Source organism: Cetorhinus maximus, unplaced genomic scaffold (assembly GCF_964194155.1).
Source record: "Cetorhinus maximus unplaced genomic scaffold, sCetMax3.hap1.1 HAP1_SCAFFOLD_2785, whole genome shotgun sequence".
NCBI classification, from domain to species: Eukaryota; Metazoa; Chordata; class Chondrichthyes; order Lamniformes; family Cetorhinidae; genus Cetorhinus; species Cetorhinus maximus.
Window position 1 is genome coordinate 2,262 of NW_027598716.1, and position 20,202 is coordinate 22,463.

The 20,202-nt window shown below is 59.3% G+C and overlaps 1 protein-coding gene across 1 annotated transcript in view; it reads right to left on the minus strand.

The window, feature by feature from the left end:
• Window positions 1-727: 727 nt before the first annotated feature.
• The window catches only part of LOC144677634 (zinc finger E-box-binding homeobox 1-like), a 30,186-nt gene continuing 10,711 nt past the window's right edge, over window positions 728-20,202 (minus strand). The window contains exons 3-7 of the mRNA XM_078537672.1: window positions 14,257-14,489; window positions 8,937-9,045; window positions 5,551-6,686; window positions 3,845-4,028; window positions 728-1,295 (exon numbers count right to left, since the gene is read on the minus strand). Coding sequence (XP_078393798.1) covers window positions 886-1,295; window positions 3,845-4,028; window positions 5,551-6,686; window positions 8,937-9,045; window positions 14,257-14,489 — 2,072 coding nt within the window. The 3' untranslated portion in view covers window positions 728-885. The remainder of the gene's footprint in view (window positions 1,296-3,844; window positions 4,029-5,550; window positions 6,687-8,936; window positions 9,046-14,256; window positions 14,490-20,202) is intronic.

Consider the following 20,202-nt stretch of genomic DNA (forward strand, 5'->3'; position numbering starts at 1 on the left):
CCCACGAGGAGGGGAGAGGGAAACATCCTCTCAGCATCCACCCTGTCAAGCCCCCTCCTCCTCCTCTCAGAATCTGATCTGTTTCAATAAGATCACCTCTCGTTCTTCTAAACTCCCAACGGGGGGGACAGGGCCCCAACCTGCTCAACCTTTCCCCGTGAGACAAACCCCCCCTTCATCCCAGGGATCAGCCCCAGTGAACCTTCTCCGTGCCCATCTTTGGTCCCTTTCACAAAGGGAGGATGTACCTGCCTCCGAGCGGGAGAAGCAGTGAAGGTTTCGCTAGGGCTGACACCCGGGATGAGAGGGATTGTCCTACGTGGGTGGGGTGGTGGGGGGAAGAGATCGAACGGAACGGGCCGATGTTCTCTGGGGTTGAGAAGAACGAGAGAAGACGTGGAAATGCCTAAAACTCTGAGGGGGTTTGACAGGGTCGAGGCTGAGGGGCGGTGGGTGTGGGTGACCCTCTGGAAACCTCCACCCCCCGTGGATACCCTGCTGTCGAGTATATACGTGACGGCGGGAGCGGTAGACTTTCGGGCACCGAGGGGATCGAGGGTGAGGGCGGGAAATTTAGTTAGAGGGCGGACTGTCATCGTGGAGCAGGCTCGAGGGACCGGAAGGCCTCGAACCACCGTGACCCCCTCCCCCACCGCTGACCACCCCCACCACCGCCTCCCGCCCCGAGGCTGGGCCCCCTGACACCTGCGTTCTAAACCCTGGCCGGCGGGCGCTCGCGTGTCCGGGGCTGGACACCGAAGCCGGCAGCTGGACAGCTCTCCGGGCGGAGGTAAAATGCTGTCGGTCATCCTTGACCTGGACCTGGAGTCCCGGCCGGGGGTTGAGGTGGTGAGGGGGGGGGGGGTGAGAGAGGCCTCCGGGCGGCTAGTCGTGCCGTCGCTGCTGCTCAGCCGCTCCAGGCGAGCTCCTCCGCGCCTCCGCTGGGTCCTGGACTGGCGGCGGTCGCCCCTCCACGCTCTCCCCCTCCGCTGGCCGCCCCTCGGCCTCGGCGAGTCCTCGAGGGTGCTCCTCCGTCCCCGCTCCTCCGTCCTCTCCCCCCCTCGCTGCCTCCTCCTCCACCTCCACCTCCTCCTCCTCGCCCTCCTCCTCGCCCTTCCTGCAGTAGGAGTAGCGGTGGTTCATGTGCTGCGAGTAGGAGCCGGAGTGGGAGAACCTCTTCCCGCACCGATCACAGGAGTACGGCTTCTCCCCCGAGTGCAGGCGCTGGTGCTCCATCAGGTGGTGCTTATGCTTGAAGGCTTTAGAGCAGGTCTCGCAGCGGTGTGGACGTCTACCTGCGAGGGGGGCAAAAGGAGACGCGCTTTAGTCAGCGTCACCACGGCACCGCACGACGTCTCTAACCCCAGGCTGCACCTGTCCTGGGAGTGTTTGATGGGGACAGTGTAGAGGGAGCTTTACTCTGTATCTAACCCCGTGCTGTACCTGTCCTGGGAGTGTTTGATGGGGACAGTGTAGAGGGAGCTTTACTCTGTATCTAACCCCATGCTGTTCCTGTCCTGGGAGTGTTTGATGGGGACGGTGTAGAGGGAGCTTTACTCTGTATCTAACCCCGTGCTGTCCCTGTCCTGGGAGTGTTTGATGGGGACGGTGTAGAGGGAGCTTTACTCTGTATCTAACCCCGTGCTGTACCTGTCCTGGGAGTGTTTGATGGGGACGGTGTAGAGGGAGCTTTACTCTGTATCTAACCCCGTGCTGTACCTGTCCTGGGAATATTTGATGGGGACGGTGTAGAGGGAGCTTTACTCTGTATCTAACCCCGTGCTATACCTGTCCTGGGAGTGTTTGATGGGGACGGTGTAGAGGGAGCTTTACTCTGTATCTAACCCCGTGCTGTACCTGTCCTGGGAGTGTTTGATGGGGACGGTGTAGAGGGAGCTTTACTCTGTATCTAACCCCGTGCTGTACCTGTCCTGGGAGTGTTTGATGGGGACGGTGTAGAGGGAGCTTTACTTTGTATCTAACCCCGTGCTGTACCTGTCCTGGGAGTGTTTGATGGGGACGGTGCAGAGGGAGCTTTACTCTGTATCTAACCCCCGTGCTGTACCTGTCCTGGGAGTGTTTGATGGGGACAGTGTAGAGGGAGCTTTACTCTGTATCTAACCCCATGCTGTTCCTGTCCTGGGAGTGTTTGATGGGGACGGTGTAGAGGGAGCTTTACTCTGTATCTAACCCCGTGCTGTCCCTGTCCTGGGAGTGTTTGATGGGGACGGTGTAGAGGGAGCTTTACTCTGTATCTAACCCCGTGCTGTACCTGTCCTGGGAGTGTTTGATGGGGACGGTGTAGAGGGAGCTTTACTCTGTATCTAACCCCGTGCTGTACCTGTCCTGGGAATATTTGATGGGGACGGTGTAGAGGGAGCTTTACTCTGTATCTAACCCCGTGCTATACCTGTCCTGGGAGTGTTTGATGGGGACGGTGTAGAGGGAGCTTTACTCTGTATCTAACCCCGTGCTGTACCTGTCCTGGGAGTGTTTGATGGGGACGGTGTAGAGGGAGCTTTACTCTGTATCTAACCCCGTGCTGTACCTGTCCTGGGAGTGTTTGATGGGGACGGTGTAGAGGGAGCTTTACTCTGTATCTAACCCCGTGCTGTACCTGTCCTGGGAGTGTTTGATGGGGACGGTGCAGAGGGAGCTTTACTCTGTATCTAACCCCCGTGCTGTACCTGTCCTGGGAGTGTTTGATGGGGACGGTGCAGAGGGAGCTTTACTCTGTATCTAACCCCCGTGCTGTACCTGTCCTGGGAGTGTTTGATGGGGACGGTGTAGAGGGAGCTTTACTCTCTATCTAACCCCGTGCTGTACCTGTCCTGGGAGTGTTTGATGGGGACGGTGTAGAGGGAGCTTTACTCTGTATCTAACCCCGTGCTGTACCTGTCCTGGGAGTGTTTGATGGGGACGGTGCAGAGGGAGCTTTACTCTGTATCTAACCCCCGTGCTGTACCTGTCCTGGGAGTGTTTGATGGGGACGGTGCAGAGGGAGCTTTACTCTGTATCTAACCCCCGTGCTGTACCTGTCCTGGGAGTGTTTGATGGGGACGGTGTAGAGGGAGCTTTACTCTGTATCTAACCCCCGTGCTGTACCTGTCCTGGGAGTGTTTGATGGGGACAGTGTAGAGGGAGCTTTACTCTGTATTTAAACCCGTGCTGTACCCACTCCCAGAGACACAATAACATTGTGCAATTTCTTCCATAACTCAACCTGAAGGGAAACCTCCTCAAATCAGGGAATGCGACTGAATGTAGAAAGATGTCCACAGGGGCAATTTACAGGGGAGAGAGCGAGAGAGACAGATATCGGCTGAGGGGACTTCAGTTCACGTGGAGGGACTGGAGAAGCTGGGATTGTTCTCCTTAGAGCAGAGAAGGTTAAGGGAGGGAGGGAGGGGGGGAGATCGAATCGAGGGGTTCAAAATCACGAAAGGTGGGGTTTGGGTAGAGTAGGAGAGGGAGAGACTGTTTCCAGTGGGCGGGAGGGTCGGTAACCAGAGGGGACACAGATTGAAGAGAATCGGGAACAGAACCAGAGGGTGGGGGTCGGGTGGGGGGGAGATGAGGGGAATTATTTTTTATAAACACAGCGAGTTGTTGTGATCTGGAAGGTGCTGCCTGAAAGGGCGGTGGAAGCAGATTCAATAGGAGGGGCGGAATCGGATACTGGAAGGGGAATGATTTGCAGGGAGATGTGTGGGGGTCGGGGAAGAGGAGGGGGGACTAATTGGCTAGATCTTTCAAAGAACTTGCACAGGCACAGTGGGCTGAATGGCCTCTGCGCGGGCTGTGTAACTGGACAGTTCCAACGCCCGTCCTCACCAGCACTCACCCGTGTGCTCATACTTGTGCCTCAGCAACGAGCTGCTCTTTTGGAAGTGCTTCTCACACTGGTCGCAAGGGTACAGCCCGTTGTCCGTCTTGGTCAGTCTCTTTCGGGGCGGTCCGCAGGGCAAGTCCCTCTGCTCCTCCGTCGGGCGCAGGTAGTGCAACGTCCGGCTGGCCAAGAGCTCCCCCTGTGAACAGGCCAGAGAGAGGGATACAACAGAGGAACAACTCTCTACAACCCTCCCTATCTCTCTAACCTCCTCCAGTCTCTACAACCCTCCCTATCTCTCTAACCTCCTCCAGCCCCTACACCCCTCCCTATCTCTCTAACCTCCTCCAGTCCCTACAACCCTCCCTATCTCTCTAACCTCCTCCAGCCCTTACAACCCTCCCTATCTCTGTAACCTCCTCCAGTCCCTACAACCCTCCCTATCTCTGTAACCTCCTCCAGTCTCTACACCCCTCCCTATCTCTGTAACCTCCTCCAGTCTCTACAACCCTCCCTATCTCTCTAACCTCCTCCAGTCCCTACAACCCTCCCTATCTCTCTAACCTCCTCCAGCCCTTACAACCCTCCCTATCTCTGTAACCTCCTCCAGTCTCTACACCCCTCCCTATCTCTGTAACCTCCTCCAGTCTCTACAACCCTCCCTATCTCTCTAACCTCCTCCAGTCCCTACAACCCTCCCTATCTCTCTAACCTCCTCCAGCCCTTACAACCCTCCCTATCTCTGTAACCTCCTCCAGTCTCTACAACCCTCCCTATCTCTGTAACCTCCTCCAGCCCCTACAACCCTCCCCATCTCTGTAACCTCCCCCAGCCCTTACACCCCTCCCTATCTCTGTAACCTCCTCCAGCCCCTACAACCCTCCCTATCTCTGTAACCTCCTCCAGCCCCCTACAACCCTCCCTATCTCTGTAACCTTCTCCATCCCCGACAACCCTCCCTATCTCTCTAACCTCCTCCAGCCCCCTACAACCCTCCCTATCTCTGTAACCTCCTCCAGCCCCTACAACCCTCCCTATCTCTGTAACCTCCTCCAGCCCCTACAACCCTCCCTATCTCTGTAACCTCCTACAGCCCCAACAACCCTCCCTATCTCTGTAACCTCCTGCAGCCCCTATGACCCTCTCTATCTCTGTAACCTCCTCCAGCCCCCTACAACTCTCCCTATCTATGAAACCTCCTCCAGCCTCTACAACCCTCCCTATCTCTGTAACCTCCTCCAGCCCCTACGACCCTCCCTATCTCTGTAACCTCCTCCAGCCCCTACAACCCTCCCTATCTCTGTAACCTCCTCCAGTCCCCTACGACCCTCCCTATCTCTGTAACCTCCTCCAGCCCCTACAACCCTGCCTATCTCTGTAACCTCCTCCATTCCCCTACAACCCTCCCTATCTCTGTAACCTCCTCCAGCCCCTACGACCCTCCCTATCTCTGTAGCCTCCTCCATTTCCCTACAACCCTCCCTATCTCTGTAACCTCCTCTATTCTCCTACAACCCTCCCTATCTCTGTAACCTCCTCCATTCCCCTACAACCCTCCCGATGTACGGTCCCCTGTCAAATCCTTTAATCATCTGTAAACGCCTCGATCCGATCACCCCTTTGTATCCATTACCCGCGGGAATATCGGCCCTTCGCAATTGTAACCCCCTCGTTCCCCTCCCCCCTCCACCCCCCAACCCCTGCAACAGCTGTTTCTTTACCAGAATCCGGTGCCGGTGCTTCCTCTGCAGTCGAATATCTTCGCCCATCACGTACGCGTAGCCCAGCTGCTGAGGGACGCCGAGCCCACCAAAGCCTTGGTACGGCTGCAGAGCGGAGACGGCGCGGAGACAGGGGTCGGCAAACGGGAAGCTGGGGTAGGCGATCCCGTTGCACAGCCCGTGGACGGTCAAACACTCCCGGTCCTTCCACTCCTCGGGGGGCCGGTGGAGCCCCGCCCACAGCGCCCGGCTGTCCGCCCCGTCCCGGCTCCTCCCGGCCCGCTTCGGGAGCGAGAGGTCAAGGGGTTCGGACTGCGCCTCCTTGGGGAAGGGTGTCGGCGGGTATCCCGGGCGGGGAGGGGACCCCGGCGATTCCGGCGCCCCCTCTTCCTCCTGCTCCCCCTCCTCCTCCTCCTCCTCCAGCGCACGCCCTCCTTGGCCCTCCCCGGGGGGCGGACGCCGGCCGCCGCGCCGAAGCTCCGTGGTCGGCGGCTCCGCACGTCCCAGCGCCCAGGGGCCAAGGCAGGCGGGGTGCAGCAGGACCCCCCGGCGGGGGAGGCCCAGACCCAGCCCCCAGTCGGAGAAGGGGAAGGTCGCCCGGGCGATGGAGTCCAGGGCTCCCGCCGCGGCCCCCTCCTCCAGCCCCTCCGGCCGGCGGTCGAGGGCGGGCGTCGGGGCGGCGTTCCCGGGCCACTCCCCCCCCGCCGCTGATGTCGGGACCCCCCGGGCCGAGAACAGGTCGTCCATGAACCGCAGGAAGCTCCGGGCGGCCGAGTCGCTGTCCGGCCATGCGGCCGGGCCCGGGAGCCGGACCTGACCCCGCAAGACGTCGTCCAGGGACAGGTGGCCGGACGGCTCCGGTGACCCCTTGACCGGCCACGGGCACCGGACCAGCCCGCGGCGCCCCCCGTCGTCCGGCGGCTCCTCCTTGACCCCGGCCAGGCGGGCGGTCAGCCTGAGGGGGTTCCTGGCCCGAGCGGGCAGCGGGGTCCTGGTCCCGCGCCCCACCCCCTCCCCCTCCGAGCTGCGGGCCCCAGTGGTCAGTCTGGCGCACTTCCTGTTGCTGAGGTGTGAGCTGTACGAGCCAGAGTGGGAGAAGCGTTTCTTGCAGTTGGCGCATTCGTAGGGCTTCTCGCCTGCGGAGGGGACGGAGAGAACGGTCAGTGGAGTGGACGGACACGGGCGGAAGAGCAGGCCGCGTCCCCCCTCTCCCGCCCGCGCCCCTCGATTCAGAGCCCTCCCCCCCTCCCCCCCAACGCAACGGTACCCGCGCTGTCGGGAGGGTCAGCGCCAAGGGAGAGCCGCACTGTCGGAGGGTCGGCGCTGAGGGAGTGCCGCACTGTCGGAGGGTCAGCGCTGAGGGAGCATCGCACTGTCAGAGGGTCAGCGCTGTGGGAGTGCCGCACTGTCGGGAGGGTCAGCGCTGAGGGAGTGCCGCACTGTCGGAGGGTCAGCACCGAGGGAGCGCCGCACTGTCGGAGGGTCAGCGCTGCGGGAGCGCCGCACTGTGGGAGGGTCAGCGCTGAGGGTGCGCCGCACTGTCGGAGGGTCAGCGCTGAGGGATACCCGCACTGTCGGAGGGTCAGCGCTGAGGGAGCGCCGCACTGTCGGAGGGTCAGCGCTGAGGGAGTGCCGCACTGTCGGAGGGTCAGCGCTGAGGGAGCATCGCACTGTCAGAGGGTCAGCGCTGTGGGAGTGCCGCACTGTCGGGAGGGTCAGCGCTGAGGGAGTGCCGCACTGTCGGAGGGTCAGCACCGAGGGAGCGCCGCACTGTCGGAGGGTCAGCGCTGCGGGAGCGCCGCACTGTGGGAGGGTCAGCGCTGAGGGTGCGCCGCACTGTCGGAGGGTCAGCGCTGAGGGATACCCGCACTGTCGGAGGGTCAGCGCTGAGGGAGCGCCGCACTGTCGGAGGGTCAGCGCTGAGGGAGCGCCGCACTGTCGGAGGGTCAGCGCTGAGGGAGCGCCGCACTGTCGGAGGGTCAGCGCTGAGGGAGCGCCGCACTGTCGGAGGGTCAGTGCTGAGGGTGCGCCGCACTGTCGGAGGGTCAGCGCTGAGGGAGCGCCGCACTGTCGGAGGGTCAGCGCTGAGGGAGCGCCACACTGTCGGAGGGTCAGTGCTGAGGGAGTGCCGCACTGTCGGGAGGGTCAGCGCTGAGGGAGTGCCGCACTGTCGGAGGGTCAGCACCGAGGGAGCGCCGCACTGTCGGAGGGTCAGCGCTGCGGGAGCGCCGCACTGTGGGAGGGTCAGCGCTGAGGGTGCGCCGCACTGTCGGAGGGTCAGCGCTGAGGGATACCCGCACTGTCGGAGGGTCAGCGCTGAGGGAGCGCCGCACTGTCGGAGGGTCAGCGCTGAGGGAGTGCCGCACTGTCGGAGGGTCAGCGCTGAGGGAGCATCGCACTGTCAGAGGGTCAGCGCTGTGGGAGTGCCGCACTGTCGGGAGGGTCAGCGCTGAGGGAGTGCCGCACTGTCGGAGGGTCAGCGCTGCGGGAGCGCCGCACTGTGGGAGGGTCAGCGCTGAGGGTGCGCCGCACTGTCGGAGGGTCAGCGCTGAGGGATACCCGCACTGTCGGAGGGTCAGCGCTGAGGGAGCGCCGCACTGTCGGAGGGTCAGCGCTGAGGGAGCGCCGCACTGTCGGAGGGTCAGCGCTGAGGGAGCGCCGCACTGTTGGAGGGTCAGCGCTGAGGGAGCGCCGCACTGTCGGAGGGTCAGCGCTGAGGGAGCGCCGCACTGTCGGAGGGTCAGTGCTGAGGGTGCGCCGCACTGTCGGAGGGTCAGCGCTGAGGGAGCGCCGCACTGTCGGAGGGTCAGCGCTGAGGGAGCGCCACACTGTCGGAGGGTCAGTGCTGAGGGAGTGCCGCACTGTCGGAGGGTCAGCGCTGAGGGAGTGCCGCACTGTCGGAGGGTCAGCGCTGAGGGAGTGCCGCACTGTCGGAGGGTCAGCGCTGAGGGAGCGCCACACTGTCGGAGGGTCAGCGCTGAGGGAGCGCCGCACTGTCGGAGGGTCAGCGCTGAGGGAGCGCCGCACTGTCGGAGAGTCAGTGCTGAGGGAGCGCCGCACTGTCGGAGGGTCAGCGCTGAGGGAGCGCCGCGCTGTCGGAGAGTCAGTGCTGAGGGAGCGCCGCACTGTCGGAGGGTCAGCGCTGAGGGAGCGCCGCACTGTCGGAGAGTCAGTGCTGAGGGAGCGCCGCACTGTCGGAGGGTCAGCGCTGAGGGAGCGCCGCACTGTCGGAGGGTCAGCGCTGAGGGAGCGCCGCACTGTCGGAGAGTCAGTGCTGAGGGAGCGCCGCACTGTCGGAGAGTCAGTGATGAGACACTGGGCCCTATTTCCCATCCTAAGCTGTTCTGTTCCTCACTGCAGCCCTGGTCAGAGGGTTGTGGACTCACCGCTGTGTATGCGAATGTGTTCCTTGAGGTGATGTTTGTACTTGAAAGCTTTTCCACACTCTGTGCACTTGAACTTCCGCTCCCCAGCGATCTCGCCTGCCCTCTGACCCTGTGAACCAGTGTGACAAGAGAAGACACTGAGTTGGACAGATTCCCACGCTCGGCTGACCCATACCGGCTCCTGGTCACACTCTCCCTCCTCTCTCTCTCTTCCCATCTCTCCCTCCCTCACTGCCTTTCTCCTCTCACCCTCACTATCTCTCTCCTTTCCGAGTCTTTCTCTCTCTTGCACTCTCTCTCATGTCTATCTCTCTCCCTCTCGCCCCATCCCCATCTCTCTCTCACGATCTCTCTCACCAACCCCATGTCTTTCTCTCTCCCTTTCTGCCCTGTCCCCATCTCTCTCTCTCTTCCCATGTCTATCCCTCTCCCTCTCCTCCCCACTGTCTCTCTCTATCTCTCTTCCTATGTCTCTCTCTCACTATCTCTCTCTCCCACCCCATGTCTTTCTCTTCCCCTTTCTCCCCCGTCCCCATCTCTCTCTCTCTTCCCATGTCTATCCTTCTCCCTCTCCTTCCCCCCGCCTCTCTCTATCTCTCCAACCTATGTCTTTCTCTCTCTCTTTCTCCCCCGTCCCCATCTCTCTCTCCCTTCCCATGTCTATCCCTCTCCCTCTCCTCCCCACTGTCTCTCTCTATCTCTCTTCCTATGTCTCTCTCTCACTATCTCTCTCTCCCACCCCATGTCTTTCTCTCCCCCTTTCTCTCCCGTCCCCATTTCTCTCTCTCTTCCCATGTCTATCCATCTCCCTCTTCTCCCCACCGTCTCTCTCTACCTCTCTTCCCATGTCTCTCTCTCACTATCTCTCTCTCCAACCCCATGTCTTTCTCTCTCCCTTTCTCCCCATCCCCATCTCTCTCTCTCTTCCCATGTCCATCTCTCATGTCTATCTCTCTCCCTCTCGCCCCATCCCCATCTCTCTCTCACGATCTCTCTCACCAACCCCATGTCTTTCTCTCTCTCTTTCTCCCCCGTCCCCATCTCTCTCTCCCTTCCCATGTCTATCCCTCTCCCTCTCCTCCCCACTGTCTCTCTCTATCTCTCTTCCTATGTCTCTCTCTCACTATCTCTCTCTCCCACCCCATGTCTTTCTCTCCCCCTTTCTCTCCCGTCCCCATTTCTCTCTCTCTTCCCATGTCTATCCATCTCCCTCTTCTCCCCACCGTCTCTCTCTACCTCTCTTCCCATGTCTCTCTCTCACTATCTCTCTCTCCAACCCCATGTCTTTCTCTCTCCCTTTCTCCCCATCCCCATCTCTCTCTCTCTTCCCATGTCCATCTCTCTCCCTCTCCTCCTGTCGTCTCTCTCTCTACCTCTTCCCATGTCTTTCTCTCTCCCTCTCGCCCCATCCCCATCTCTCTCTCAGTATCTCTCTCTCCAACCCCATGGCTTTCTCTCTCCCTTTCTCCCCTGTGCCCATCTCTCTCTCTCTCTTCCCATATCTATCCATCTCCCTCTCCTCCCCACTGTCTATCTCTCTTCCTATGTCTCTCTCTCACTATCTCTCACTCCCACCCCATGTCTTTCTCTCCCCCATCCCCATCTCTCTCTCTCTTCCCATGTCTATCCCTCTCCCTCTCCTTCTCCCCGCCTCTCTCTATCTCTCTTCTTATGTCTCTCTCTCACTATCTCTCTCTCCCACCCCATGTCTTTCTCTCCCCTATTCTCCCCGTCCCCATCTCTCTCTCTCTTCCCATGTCCATCTCTCTCCCTCTCCTCCCCACTGTCTCTCTCTATCTTTCTTCTATGTCTGTCTCTCACTATCTCTCTCTCCCACCCCATGTCTTTCTCTCCCCCTTTCTCCTCCGTCCCCATCTCTCTCTCCCTTCCCATGTCTATCCCTCTCCCTCTCCTCCCCACTGTCTCTATCTCCCTTCCCATGTCTCTCTCTCACTATCTCTCTCTCTCATCCCATGTCTTTCTCTCCCCCATTCTCCCCCGTCCCCATCTCTCTCTCTCTTCCGATGTCTTCCTCTCTCCCTTTCTCCCCATCCCCATCTCTCTCTCTCTTCCCATGTCCATCTCTCTCCCTCTCCTCCCCACTGTCTCTCTCTATCTCTCTTCCTATGTCTCTCTCTCACCATCTCTCACTCCCACCCCATGTCTTTCTCTCCCCCTTTCTCCCCCGTCCCCATTTCTCTCTCTCTCTTCCCATGTCTATCCCTCTCCCTCTCCTCCCCACCGTCTCTCTCTACCTCTCTTCCCATGTCTCTCTCACTATCTCTCTCTCCAACCCCATGTCTTCCTCTATCCCTTTCTTCCCATCCCCATCTCTCTCTCTCTTCCCATGTCTTTCTCTCTCCCTCTCGCCCCATCCCCATCTCTCTCTCTCAGTATCTCTCTCTCCAACCCCATGTCTTTCTCTCTCCCTTTCTCCCCATCCCCATCTCTCTCTCTCTTCCCATGTCCATCTCTCTCCCTCTCCTCCCCACTGTCTCTCTCTATCTCTCTTCCTATGTCTCTCTCTCACTATCTCTCCCTCTCCCACTCCATGTCTTTCTCTCTCCCTTTCTCCCCTGTCCCCATCTCTCTCTCTCTTCCTATGTCTATCTCTCTCCCTCTCCTTCCCCCCGCCTCTCTCTATCTCTCTTCCCATGTTTCTCTCTCACTGTCTTTCTCTCTCCCTCTCGCCCCGTACCCATCTCTCTCTCTCACTATCCCTCTATCTCTTCCCATGTCAATCCCTCTCACTGTCCTCCCCACCACCCATCTCTCTCTATCTCTCTTCCCCTGTCTCTCTCTCTCCCCTGTTACCAGGAGACTCGTGCCATAATTTTCAGATCATTAAATTTCGGAAGAAATGATTGAAGGCTCTGCTGCCGACCGCTGCAATTACCGGCGAGGCTGAAATTTCAGAGTTATTCAATTGCCTGGAGCTCGGAAGGTGAACAGCGCTCCCGTACTGGGGAATATATAAAGTACCAGACGCCCCTGTAACAGAACTTACTGCAAACTACTCCCACTTGCTCCCGCTGAACCAAACAAAAACAGTCCGGTCCTACAGACTTCCTGTGACTTCATTTTTAAATCGGTTGAACCCAGTGATTCATTATTTCTCTGGCAGGGACTCGTGCCCTGCCCTGGATAGGGATCCACCCTGGTGCAATGAGTTGGCCCCACACCGTGTTGTTAACCCCCCACCGACTCGGACTGTGTAGGTTGCCGGATGCTGATAAATTCCTGGTTGGGTTATGCGGGGGTTGGGTGAGTGGGGTTGGGCGGGTTGGGTGTACAATGGCTGCCCCTTTCCCCATCACCCCCCTCCTCTCCTGTCCACCACCCTCCCTCCCTCCCTCTCTCTTTCTCTCTACTCCCCTCTCTATTTCTCTCTCTCTCTCTTTCTCTACCACCCTCTCCCTCACCTTTCTCTTTCTCTCTCCCCATCTCTCTCTCCTCCCCTCTCTTTCTTTCTCTCACACTTTCTCTCTCTCTCTCTCACTCATACTCTTTATCGCCCTCTCTCTTTCTCTCCTCCCTCTCCCTCTCTTTCCCTCCCTCTCTCTCACTTTCTCTCCTCTCTCTCTCACTTTCTCTCCTCTCTCTCTCACTTTCTCTCCCTCTCTCACTTTCCCTCCCTCTCTCTCACTTTCTCTCCCTCTCTCTCACTTTCTCTCCTCTCTCTCTCACACTCTTCCTCTCTCTCACACTCTTCCTTTCCCTCACTCACTCACTCTTTCTCTCCCTTTCTCTCTCTCTCTTTCACTCTCTCTTTCCCTTTTTCTCTCACTCTTTCTCTCCCTTTCTCTCTCTCTCTCTCTACCCATCTCCCTTTCTCTTGCTCTTTCTCTCCCTCTCTCCCTACTCCGCTCTCTCTTTCTCTCCCTCTCTCTCTTTCTCTCCCTCTCTCTCTTTCTCTCCCTCTCTCTCTCTCTCTCTCTCTCTCCCTCTCTCTCTCACTTTCTCTCCCTCTCTCTCGCTTTCTCTCCTCTCTCTCTCTCTCACACTCTTCCTCTTTCTCTCACTCTTTCTTTCCCTCACTCACTCTTTCTCTCCCTTTCTCTCTCTCTCTCTTTCACTTTTTCTCTCCCTTTTTCTCTCTTTCTTTCACTCTTTCTCTCCCTCTCTCTCTATCCATCTCCCTTTCTCTCGCTGTTTCTCTCCTCTCTCTACTCCGCTCTCTCTTTCTCTCCCTCTCTCTCTCACTTTCTCTCCTCCCTCTCTCCTCCCCCTCCCTCTCTTTCTCTTTCTCTCCTCTCTCACTCTCTCTCTCCTCTCTCTCTTCCCCCCCTCTCTTTCTCTCTCTCATTGGCCCCCCTCTCTCTCTCTCTCACTCTTTCTCTCCCTCCCTTTTTCCCTCTCTCTCTACCCCCCCTTTCTCTCTCTTTCTCTCACTCTTCCTCTCCCTCTCTATCTCTCTTTCCTCTCACCCTCTCTCCCTTTCTCTCTCTCTCACTCCCTCTCAATCTCCATCTCTGTGATTGAGAGAGAGAGAGAAAGAAAGAGGGAGAGAAAGTGAGATTGACACATTAAGATAAATATGGACAAAGAAAAGCTGTTCCCCTTGGCTGATGGGACAAGGACAGGGGTGGGGATTGGGGGTGAGGAGGGGGACACACAGGTTTAAGGTTCTGGACATTGGGGTGTGGTGGGGATGTGAGGGACATCCTTAGGAGTAAAGAATGGGGGAGTCTTGCTCCAGCTGTACAGGGCGTTGGTGAGACCACACCCGGAGCCCTGTGTCCAGTTCCTGGTCTCCTTACTTAAGGGAGGGGGACGTACTGGCATTGGAGGCCGTTGGGAGAAGGTTCACTGGGGCTGATCCCTGGGACGAAGGGGGGTTTGTCTCACGGGGAAAGGTTGAGCAGGTTGGGGCCCTGTCCCCCGTTGGGAGTTTAGAAGAACGAGAGGTGATCTTATCGAAACAGATCAGATTCTGAGAGGAGGAGGAGGGGGTTTGACAGGGTGGATGCTGAGAGGATGTTTCCCTCCCCCCCTCCTCGTGGGGGAATCTAGAACGAGGGGGGGAGGGGGGCACAGTTTCAGAATAAGGGGTCTCCCATTGAAGACGGAGACGAGGAGGAATTTCTTCTCTCAGAGGGTGGTCAGTCTGTGGAATTCTCTACCCCCACCCCAGAGAGCAGCGGAGGCCGGGTCAGTGAATATATTCGAGGCCGAGTGAGACGGGTTTCCCATCGACGAGGGGGTCGAGGGTTTTTGGGGAGGAGGGACAGTGGAGTTGAGGCCACAATCGGGTGGGCCGTGATCTTAGCGAATGGGAGGGAGGATGGGGGAGATTCCGAGCTCAGTGTTAAGGCCTCACCTGATCCAGGTTCCGCTCATGGAGCAGGATGTGCCTGTCCAGCTGCTCCCGCTGGGTGAAGGAGTAACGACAGACGGTGCAGACGTAGCTCTCCTCCGGCCTCCCGTGACGAGTGGCGATGTGCTCCTTCAGAGCGCTGACCCTCTTGTAGCCCCGCTGGCAGCAAGGGCAGGTCCGGAGCAGGGCGAAAGGGTCAGGCGAGGCTGGACTCAGCTCGGAGGCGTCGAGAAGGGCTAGAGGCATGGGAGGGTGGGGGGGAAGAGAGAAACGGAGTCAGCTTAGGTCAGACGCCCGTCAGTGTAAAAATCGCACGCTGAGGGAGAGCCGCACTGTCGGAGGGTCAGCGCTGAGGGAGCGCCGCGCTGTCGGAGGGTCAGCGCTGAGGGAGCGCCGCACTGTCGGAGGGTCAGCGCTGAGGGAGCGCCGCGCTGTCGGAGGGTCAGCGCTGAGGGAGCGCCGCACTGTGGGAGGGTCAGTGCTGAGGGAGCGCCGCACTGTCGGAGGGTCAGCGCTGAGGGAGCGCCGCACTGTCGGAGGGTCAGCGCTGAGGGAGCGCCGCACTGTCGGAGGGTCAGCGCTGAGGGAGCGCCGCATTGTCGGAGGGTCAGTGCTGAGGGAGAGCCGCACTGTCGGAGGGTCAGCGCTGAGGGAGCGCCGCGCTGTCGGAGGGTCAGCGCTGAGGGAGCGCCGCGCTGTCGGAGGGTCAGTGCTGAGGGAGCGCCGCGCTGTCGGAGGGTCAGTGCTGAGGGAGCGCCGCGCTGTGGGAGGGTCAGCGCTGAGGGAGCGCCGTGCTGAGGGAGGGTCAGTGCTGAGGGAGCGCCGCGCTGTGCGAGGGTCAGCGCCGAGGGAGCGCCGCACTGTCGGAGGGTCAGTGCTGAGGGAGCGCCGCACTGTGGGAGGGTCAGTGCTGAGGGAGCGCCGCACTGTGGGAGGGTCAGTGCTGAGGGAGCGCTGCACTGTCGGAGGGTCAGCGCTGAGGGAGCGCCGCGCTGTCGGAGGGTCAGCGCTGAGGGAGTGCCGCGCTGTCGGAGGGTCAGTGCTGAGGGAGCGCCGCGCTGTCGGAGGGTCAGTGCTGAGGGAGCGCCGCGCTGTGGGAGGGTCAGCGCTGAGGGAGCGCCGTGCTGAGGGAGGGTCAGTGCTGAGGGAGCGCCGCGCTGTGCGAGGGTCAGCGCCGAGGGAGCGCCGCACTGTCGGAGGGTCAGTGCTGAGGGAGCGCCGCACTGTGGGAGGGTCAGTGCTGAGGGAGAGCCACACTGTCGGAGGGTCAGCGCTGAGGGAGCGCCGCACTGTCGGAGGGTTAGCACCGAGGGAGCGCCGCATTGTCGGAGGATCAGCGCTGAGGGAGCGCCGCACTGTCGGAGTGTCAGCGCTGAGGGAGCGCCGCACTGTCGGAGGGTCAGCGCTGAGGGAGCGCCGCACTGTCGGAGGGTCAGCGCTGAGGGAGCGCCGCACTGTCGGAGGGTCAGCGCTGAGGGAGTGCCGCACTGTCGGAGGGTCAGTGCTGAGGGAGCGCCGCACTGTGGGAGGGTCAGTGCTGAGGGAGAGCCACACTGTCTGAGGGTCAGCGCTGAGGGAGCGCCGCACTGTCGGAGGGTCAGCGCTGAGGGAGCGCCGCACTGTCGGAGGGTCAGCGCTGAGGGAGCGCCGCACTGTCGGAGGGTCAGCGCTGAGGGAGCGCCGCATTGTCGGAGGGTCAGTGCTGAGGGAGAGCCGCACTGTCGGAGGGTCAGCGCTGAGGGAGCACCGCACTGTTGGAGGGTCAGCGCTGAGGGAGCGCCGCACTGTCGGAGAGTCAGCGCTGAGGGAGCGCCGCATTGTCGGAGGATCAGCGCTGAGGGAGCGCCGCACTGTCGGAGTGTCAGCACTGAGGCATTATGTGCATGAGGGTTTGAGAGGCCTGTTTCTGGAATATTCTACGGTCCTGTGGTGACCCGGAGCCATTGAGTGGGACACCAGTCAGGGAGTTGAATTCCCCCCACCTCCCCGATGACCTCAGCTGTATCCTCGGTGCGCACAGTGAAACGCGTGTCCCAACCTTCCCCATGCCCATCGTCCAGCAACATGGCTGAGTGACCATGTACCAGCCCAGAGAGCGCAGACTGGCCACTCGACTGCAGAAGGCATCGCGGTCTGCCCAGACGCTCTCCCCAGGCTGTTGCGGTTTGTAAACAGAGCTGAATGAGGCGAGGCTGGGGTCTGCCCTAGAGTAGGGTTCACGGAGGTTAAACAACAGCAACCTCCATTTGTCTAGCACCTTTAACTTAGCAAAACCTTCACAGATGTTTCACTGGAGCGATTTAGGGAGGGGATTCCAGAGCTCGGGGCCCCCCAGGCAGCTGAAGGCACGGCCACCGATGGTGGAGCGATGGGAATCGGGGAGGGGGATGTGTGAGTGGCCGGAATTTGGAGGAGCGAGGAGATCCCGGAGGGTCGTAGGGGCTGGAGTAGGTTACAGAGATAGGGAGGGTTGTGGGGGCTGGAGGAGGTTACAGATATAGGGAGAGTTGTAGGGGCTGGAGGAGGTTACAGAGATAGGGAGGGTTGTAGGGGCTGGAGGAGGTTACATAGATAGGGAGGGTTGTAGGGGCTGGAGGAGGTTACAGAGATAGGGAGGGTTGTAGGGGCTGGAGGAGTTTACAGGGATATGGAGGGTTGTAGGGGCTGGAGGAGGTTACAGAGATATGGAGGGTTGTAGGGGCTGGAGGAGGTTACAGAGATATGGAGGGTTGTAGGGGCTGGAGGAGGTTACAGAGATCAGGAGGGTTGTAGGGGCTGGAGGAGTTTACAGACATAGGTACGGTTGTAGGGACTGGAGGAGGTTACAGAGATAGGGAGGGTTGTAGGGGCTGGAGGATGTTACAGAGATAGGGAGGGTCGTAGGGGGCTGCAGAAGGTTACAGAGATAGGGAGGGTTGTAGAGGCTGGAGGAGGATACAGAGATAGGGAGGGTTGTAGAGGCTGGAGGAGGATACAGAGATAGGGAGGGCTGTAGGGGGCTGGAGGAGGATACAGAGATAGGGAGGGCTGTAGGGGGCTGGAGGAGGTTACAGAGATAGGGAGGGTTGCAGGGGCTGCAGGAGGTTACAGAGATAGGGAGGGTTGTAGGGGCTGGAGGAGGTTACAGGGATAGGGTTGTAGGGGCTGGTGGAGGTTACAGAGATAGGGAGCATTGTAGAGGCTGGAGGAGGTTACCAAGAGAGGGAGGGTTGTAGGGGCTGGAGGAGGTTACAGAGATAGGGAGGGTTCTAGGGGCTGGTGGAGGTTACAGAGATAGGGTGGGTTGAAGGGGCTTTGAGCAGGTGACCGAGATAGGGAGGTTTGAAGGGGCTGGAGGAGGTTACAGAGATAGGGAGAGTTGTAAGGGCTGGAGAGGCTTATAGAGATAGAGAGGGTTGTAGGGGGCTGGAGGAGGTGACAGAGTTAGGGAGGATTGAAGGGCATGGATGAGGTGACAGAGATAGGGAGGGCCGTAGGGCCTGGAGGAGGTTACAGAGATAGGGAGGTTTGTAGGGGGCTGGAGGAGGTTACAGAGATAGGGAGGGTTGTAGGGGCTGGAGGAGGTTACAGAGGTAGGGAGGGTTGTAGGGGCTGGAGGAGGTTACAGAGATAGGAAGGGTTGTAGGGGCTGGAGGAGGTTACAGAGATAGGGAGGGTTGCAGGGCCTTGAGGTGGTTACAGAGATAGGGAGGGTTGTAGGGGCTGGAGGAGATTACAGAGGTAGGGAGGGTTGTAGGGGGCTGGAGAAGGTTACAGAGATAGGGTTGTAGGGGGCCTGCAGGATGTTACAGAGATAGGGAGGGTTGTCGGGGGCTGGAGGAAGTTACAGTGATAGGGAGGGTTGTAGGGGCTGGAGGAGGTTACGGAGATAGGGAGGGTTGTAGAGGCTGGAGGAGGTTACAGAGATAGGGAGGGTTGTAGGGGCTGGAGGAGGTTACAGAGATAGGGAGGGTTGTAGGGGGCTGGAGGAGGTTACAGAGATAGGCAGGGTTGTAGGGGGCTGCAGAAGGTTACAGAGATAAGGAGGGTTGTAGGGGCTGGAGGAGGTTACAGAGTTAGGGAGGGATGTAGGGGATGGAGGAGGTTACAGGGATAGGGAGTGATGTCGGGACTGGAGGAGGTTACAGAGATAGGGAGGGTTGTAGGAGACTGGAGGTGGTTACAGAGATAGGGAGGGTTGTAGGGGCTGGAGGAGGTTACAGAGATAGGGAGGGTCGTAGGGGCTGGAGGAGGTTACAGAGATAGGGAGGGTTGTAGAGGCTGGAGGAGGATACAGAGATAGGGAGGGTTGTAGAGGGCTGGAGGAGGTTACAGAAATAGGGAGGGCTGTAGGGGGCTGGTGAAGGTTACAGAGATAGGGAGGGTTGTAGAGGCTGGAGGAGGATACAGAGATAGGGAGGGCTGTAGGGGTCTGGAGGAGGATACAGAGATAGGGAGGGCTGTAGGGGGCTGGAGGAGGTTACAGAGGTAGGGAGGGTTGCAGGGGCTGCAGGAGGTTACAGAGATAGGGAGGGTTGTAGGGGCTGGAGGAGGTTACAGGGATAGGGTTGTAGGGGCTGGTGGAGGTTACAGAGATAGGGAGGGTTCTAGGGGCTGGTGGAGGTTACAGAGATTGGGAGGGTTGAATGGGCTGGTGGAGGATACAGAGATAGGGAGGGTTGCAGGGGCTGCAGGAGGTTACAGAGATAGGGAGGGTTGTAGGGGCTGGAGGAGGTTACAGGGATAGGGTTGTAGGGGCTGGTGGAGGTTACAGAGATAGGGAGGGTTCTAGGGGCTGGTGGAGGTTACAGAGATAGGGAGGGTTGTAGGGGCTGGAGGAGGTTACAGAGATAGGGAGGGTTGCAGGGGCTGCAGGAGGTTACAGAGATAGGGAGGGTTGTAGGGGCTGGAGGAGGTTACAGGGATAGGGTTGTAGGGGCTGGTGGAGGTTACAGAGATAGGGAGGGTTCTAGGGGCTGGTGGAGGTTACAGAGATAGGGAGGGTTGAAGGGGCCTTGAGTAGGTGACCGAGATAGGGAGGTTTGAAGGGGCTGGATGAGGTGACAGAGATAGGGAGGGTCGTAGGGGCTGGGCGAGGTGACAGAGATAGGGTTGGTCGTAGGGGCTGGAGGAGGTTACTAATATAGGGAGGGTTGTAGGGCCTGGAGGAGGTTACAGAGATAGGGAGGTTTGTAGGGGGCTGGAGGAGATTACAGAGATAGGGAGGGCTGTAGGGGCTGGAGGAGGTTACAGAGATAGGGAGGGTTGTAGGGGCTGGAGGAGGTTACAGAGATAGGAAGGGTTGTAGGGGCTGGAGGAGGTTACAGAGATAGGGAGGGTTGCAGGGCCTTGAGGTGGTTACAGAGATAGGGAGGGTTGTAGGGGCTGGAGGAGATTACAGAGGTAGGGAGGGTTGTAGGGGGCTGGAGGAGATTACAGAGATAGGGAGGGTTGTCGGGGGCTGGAGGAAGTTACAGTGATAGGGAGGGTTGTAGGGGCTGGAGGAGGTTACAGAGATATGGAGTTTTGTAAGGGACTGGAGGAGGTTACAGAGATAGGGAGGGTTGTAGGGGCTGGAGGAGGTTACAGAGATAGGGAGGGTTGTAGGGGCTGGAGGAGGTTACAGAGATAGGAAGGGTTGTAGGGGCTGGAGGAGGTTACAGAGATAGGGAGGGTTGCAGGGCCTTGAGGTGGTTACAGAGATAGGGAGGGTTGTAGGGGCTGGAGGAGATTACAGAGGTAGGGAGGGTTGTAGGGGGCTGCAGGATGTTACAGAGATAGGGAGGGTTGTCGGGGGCTGGAGGAAGTTACAGTGATAGGGAGGGTTGTAGGGGCTCGAGGAGGTTACAGAGATATGGAGTTTTGTAAGGGACTGGAGGAGGTTACAGAGATAGGGAGGGTTGTAGGGGCTGGAGGTGGTTACAGAGATAGGGAGGGTTGTAGGGGCTGGAGGAGGTTACAGAGATAGGG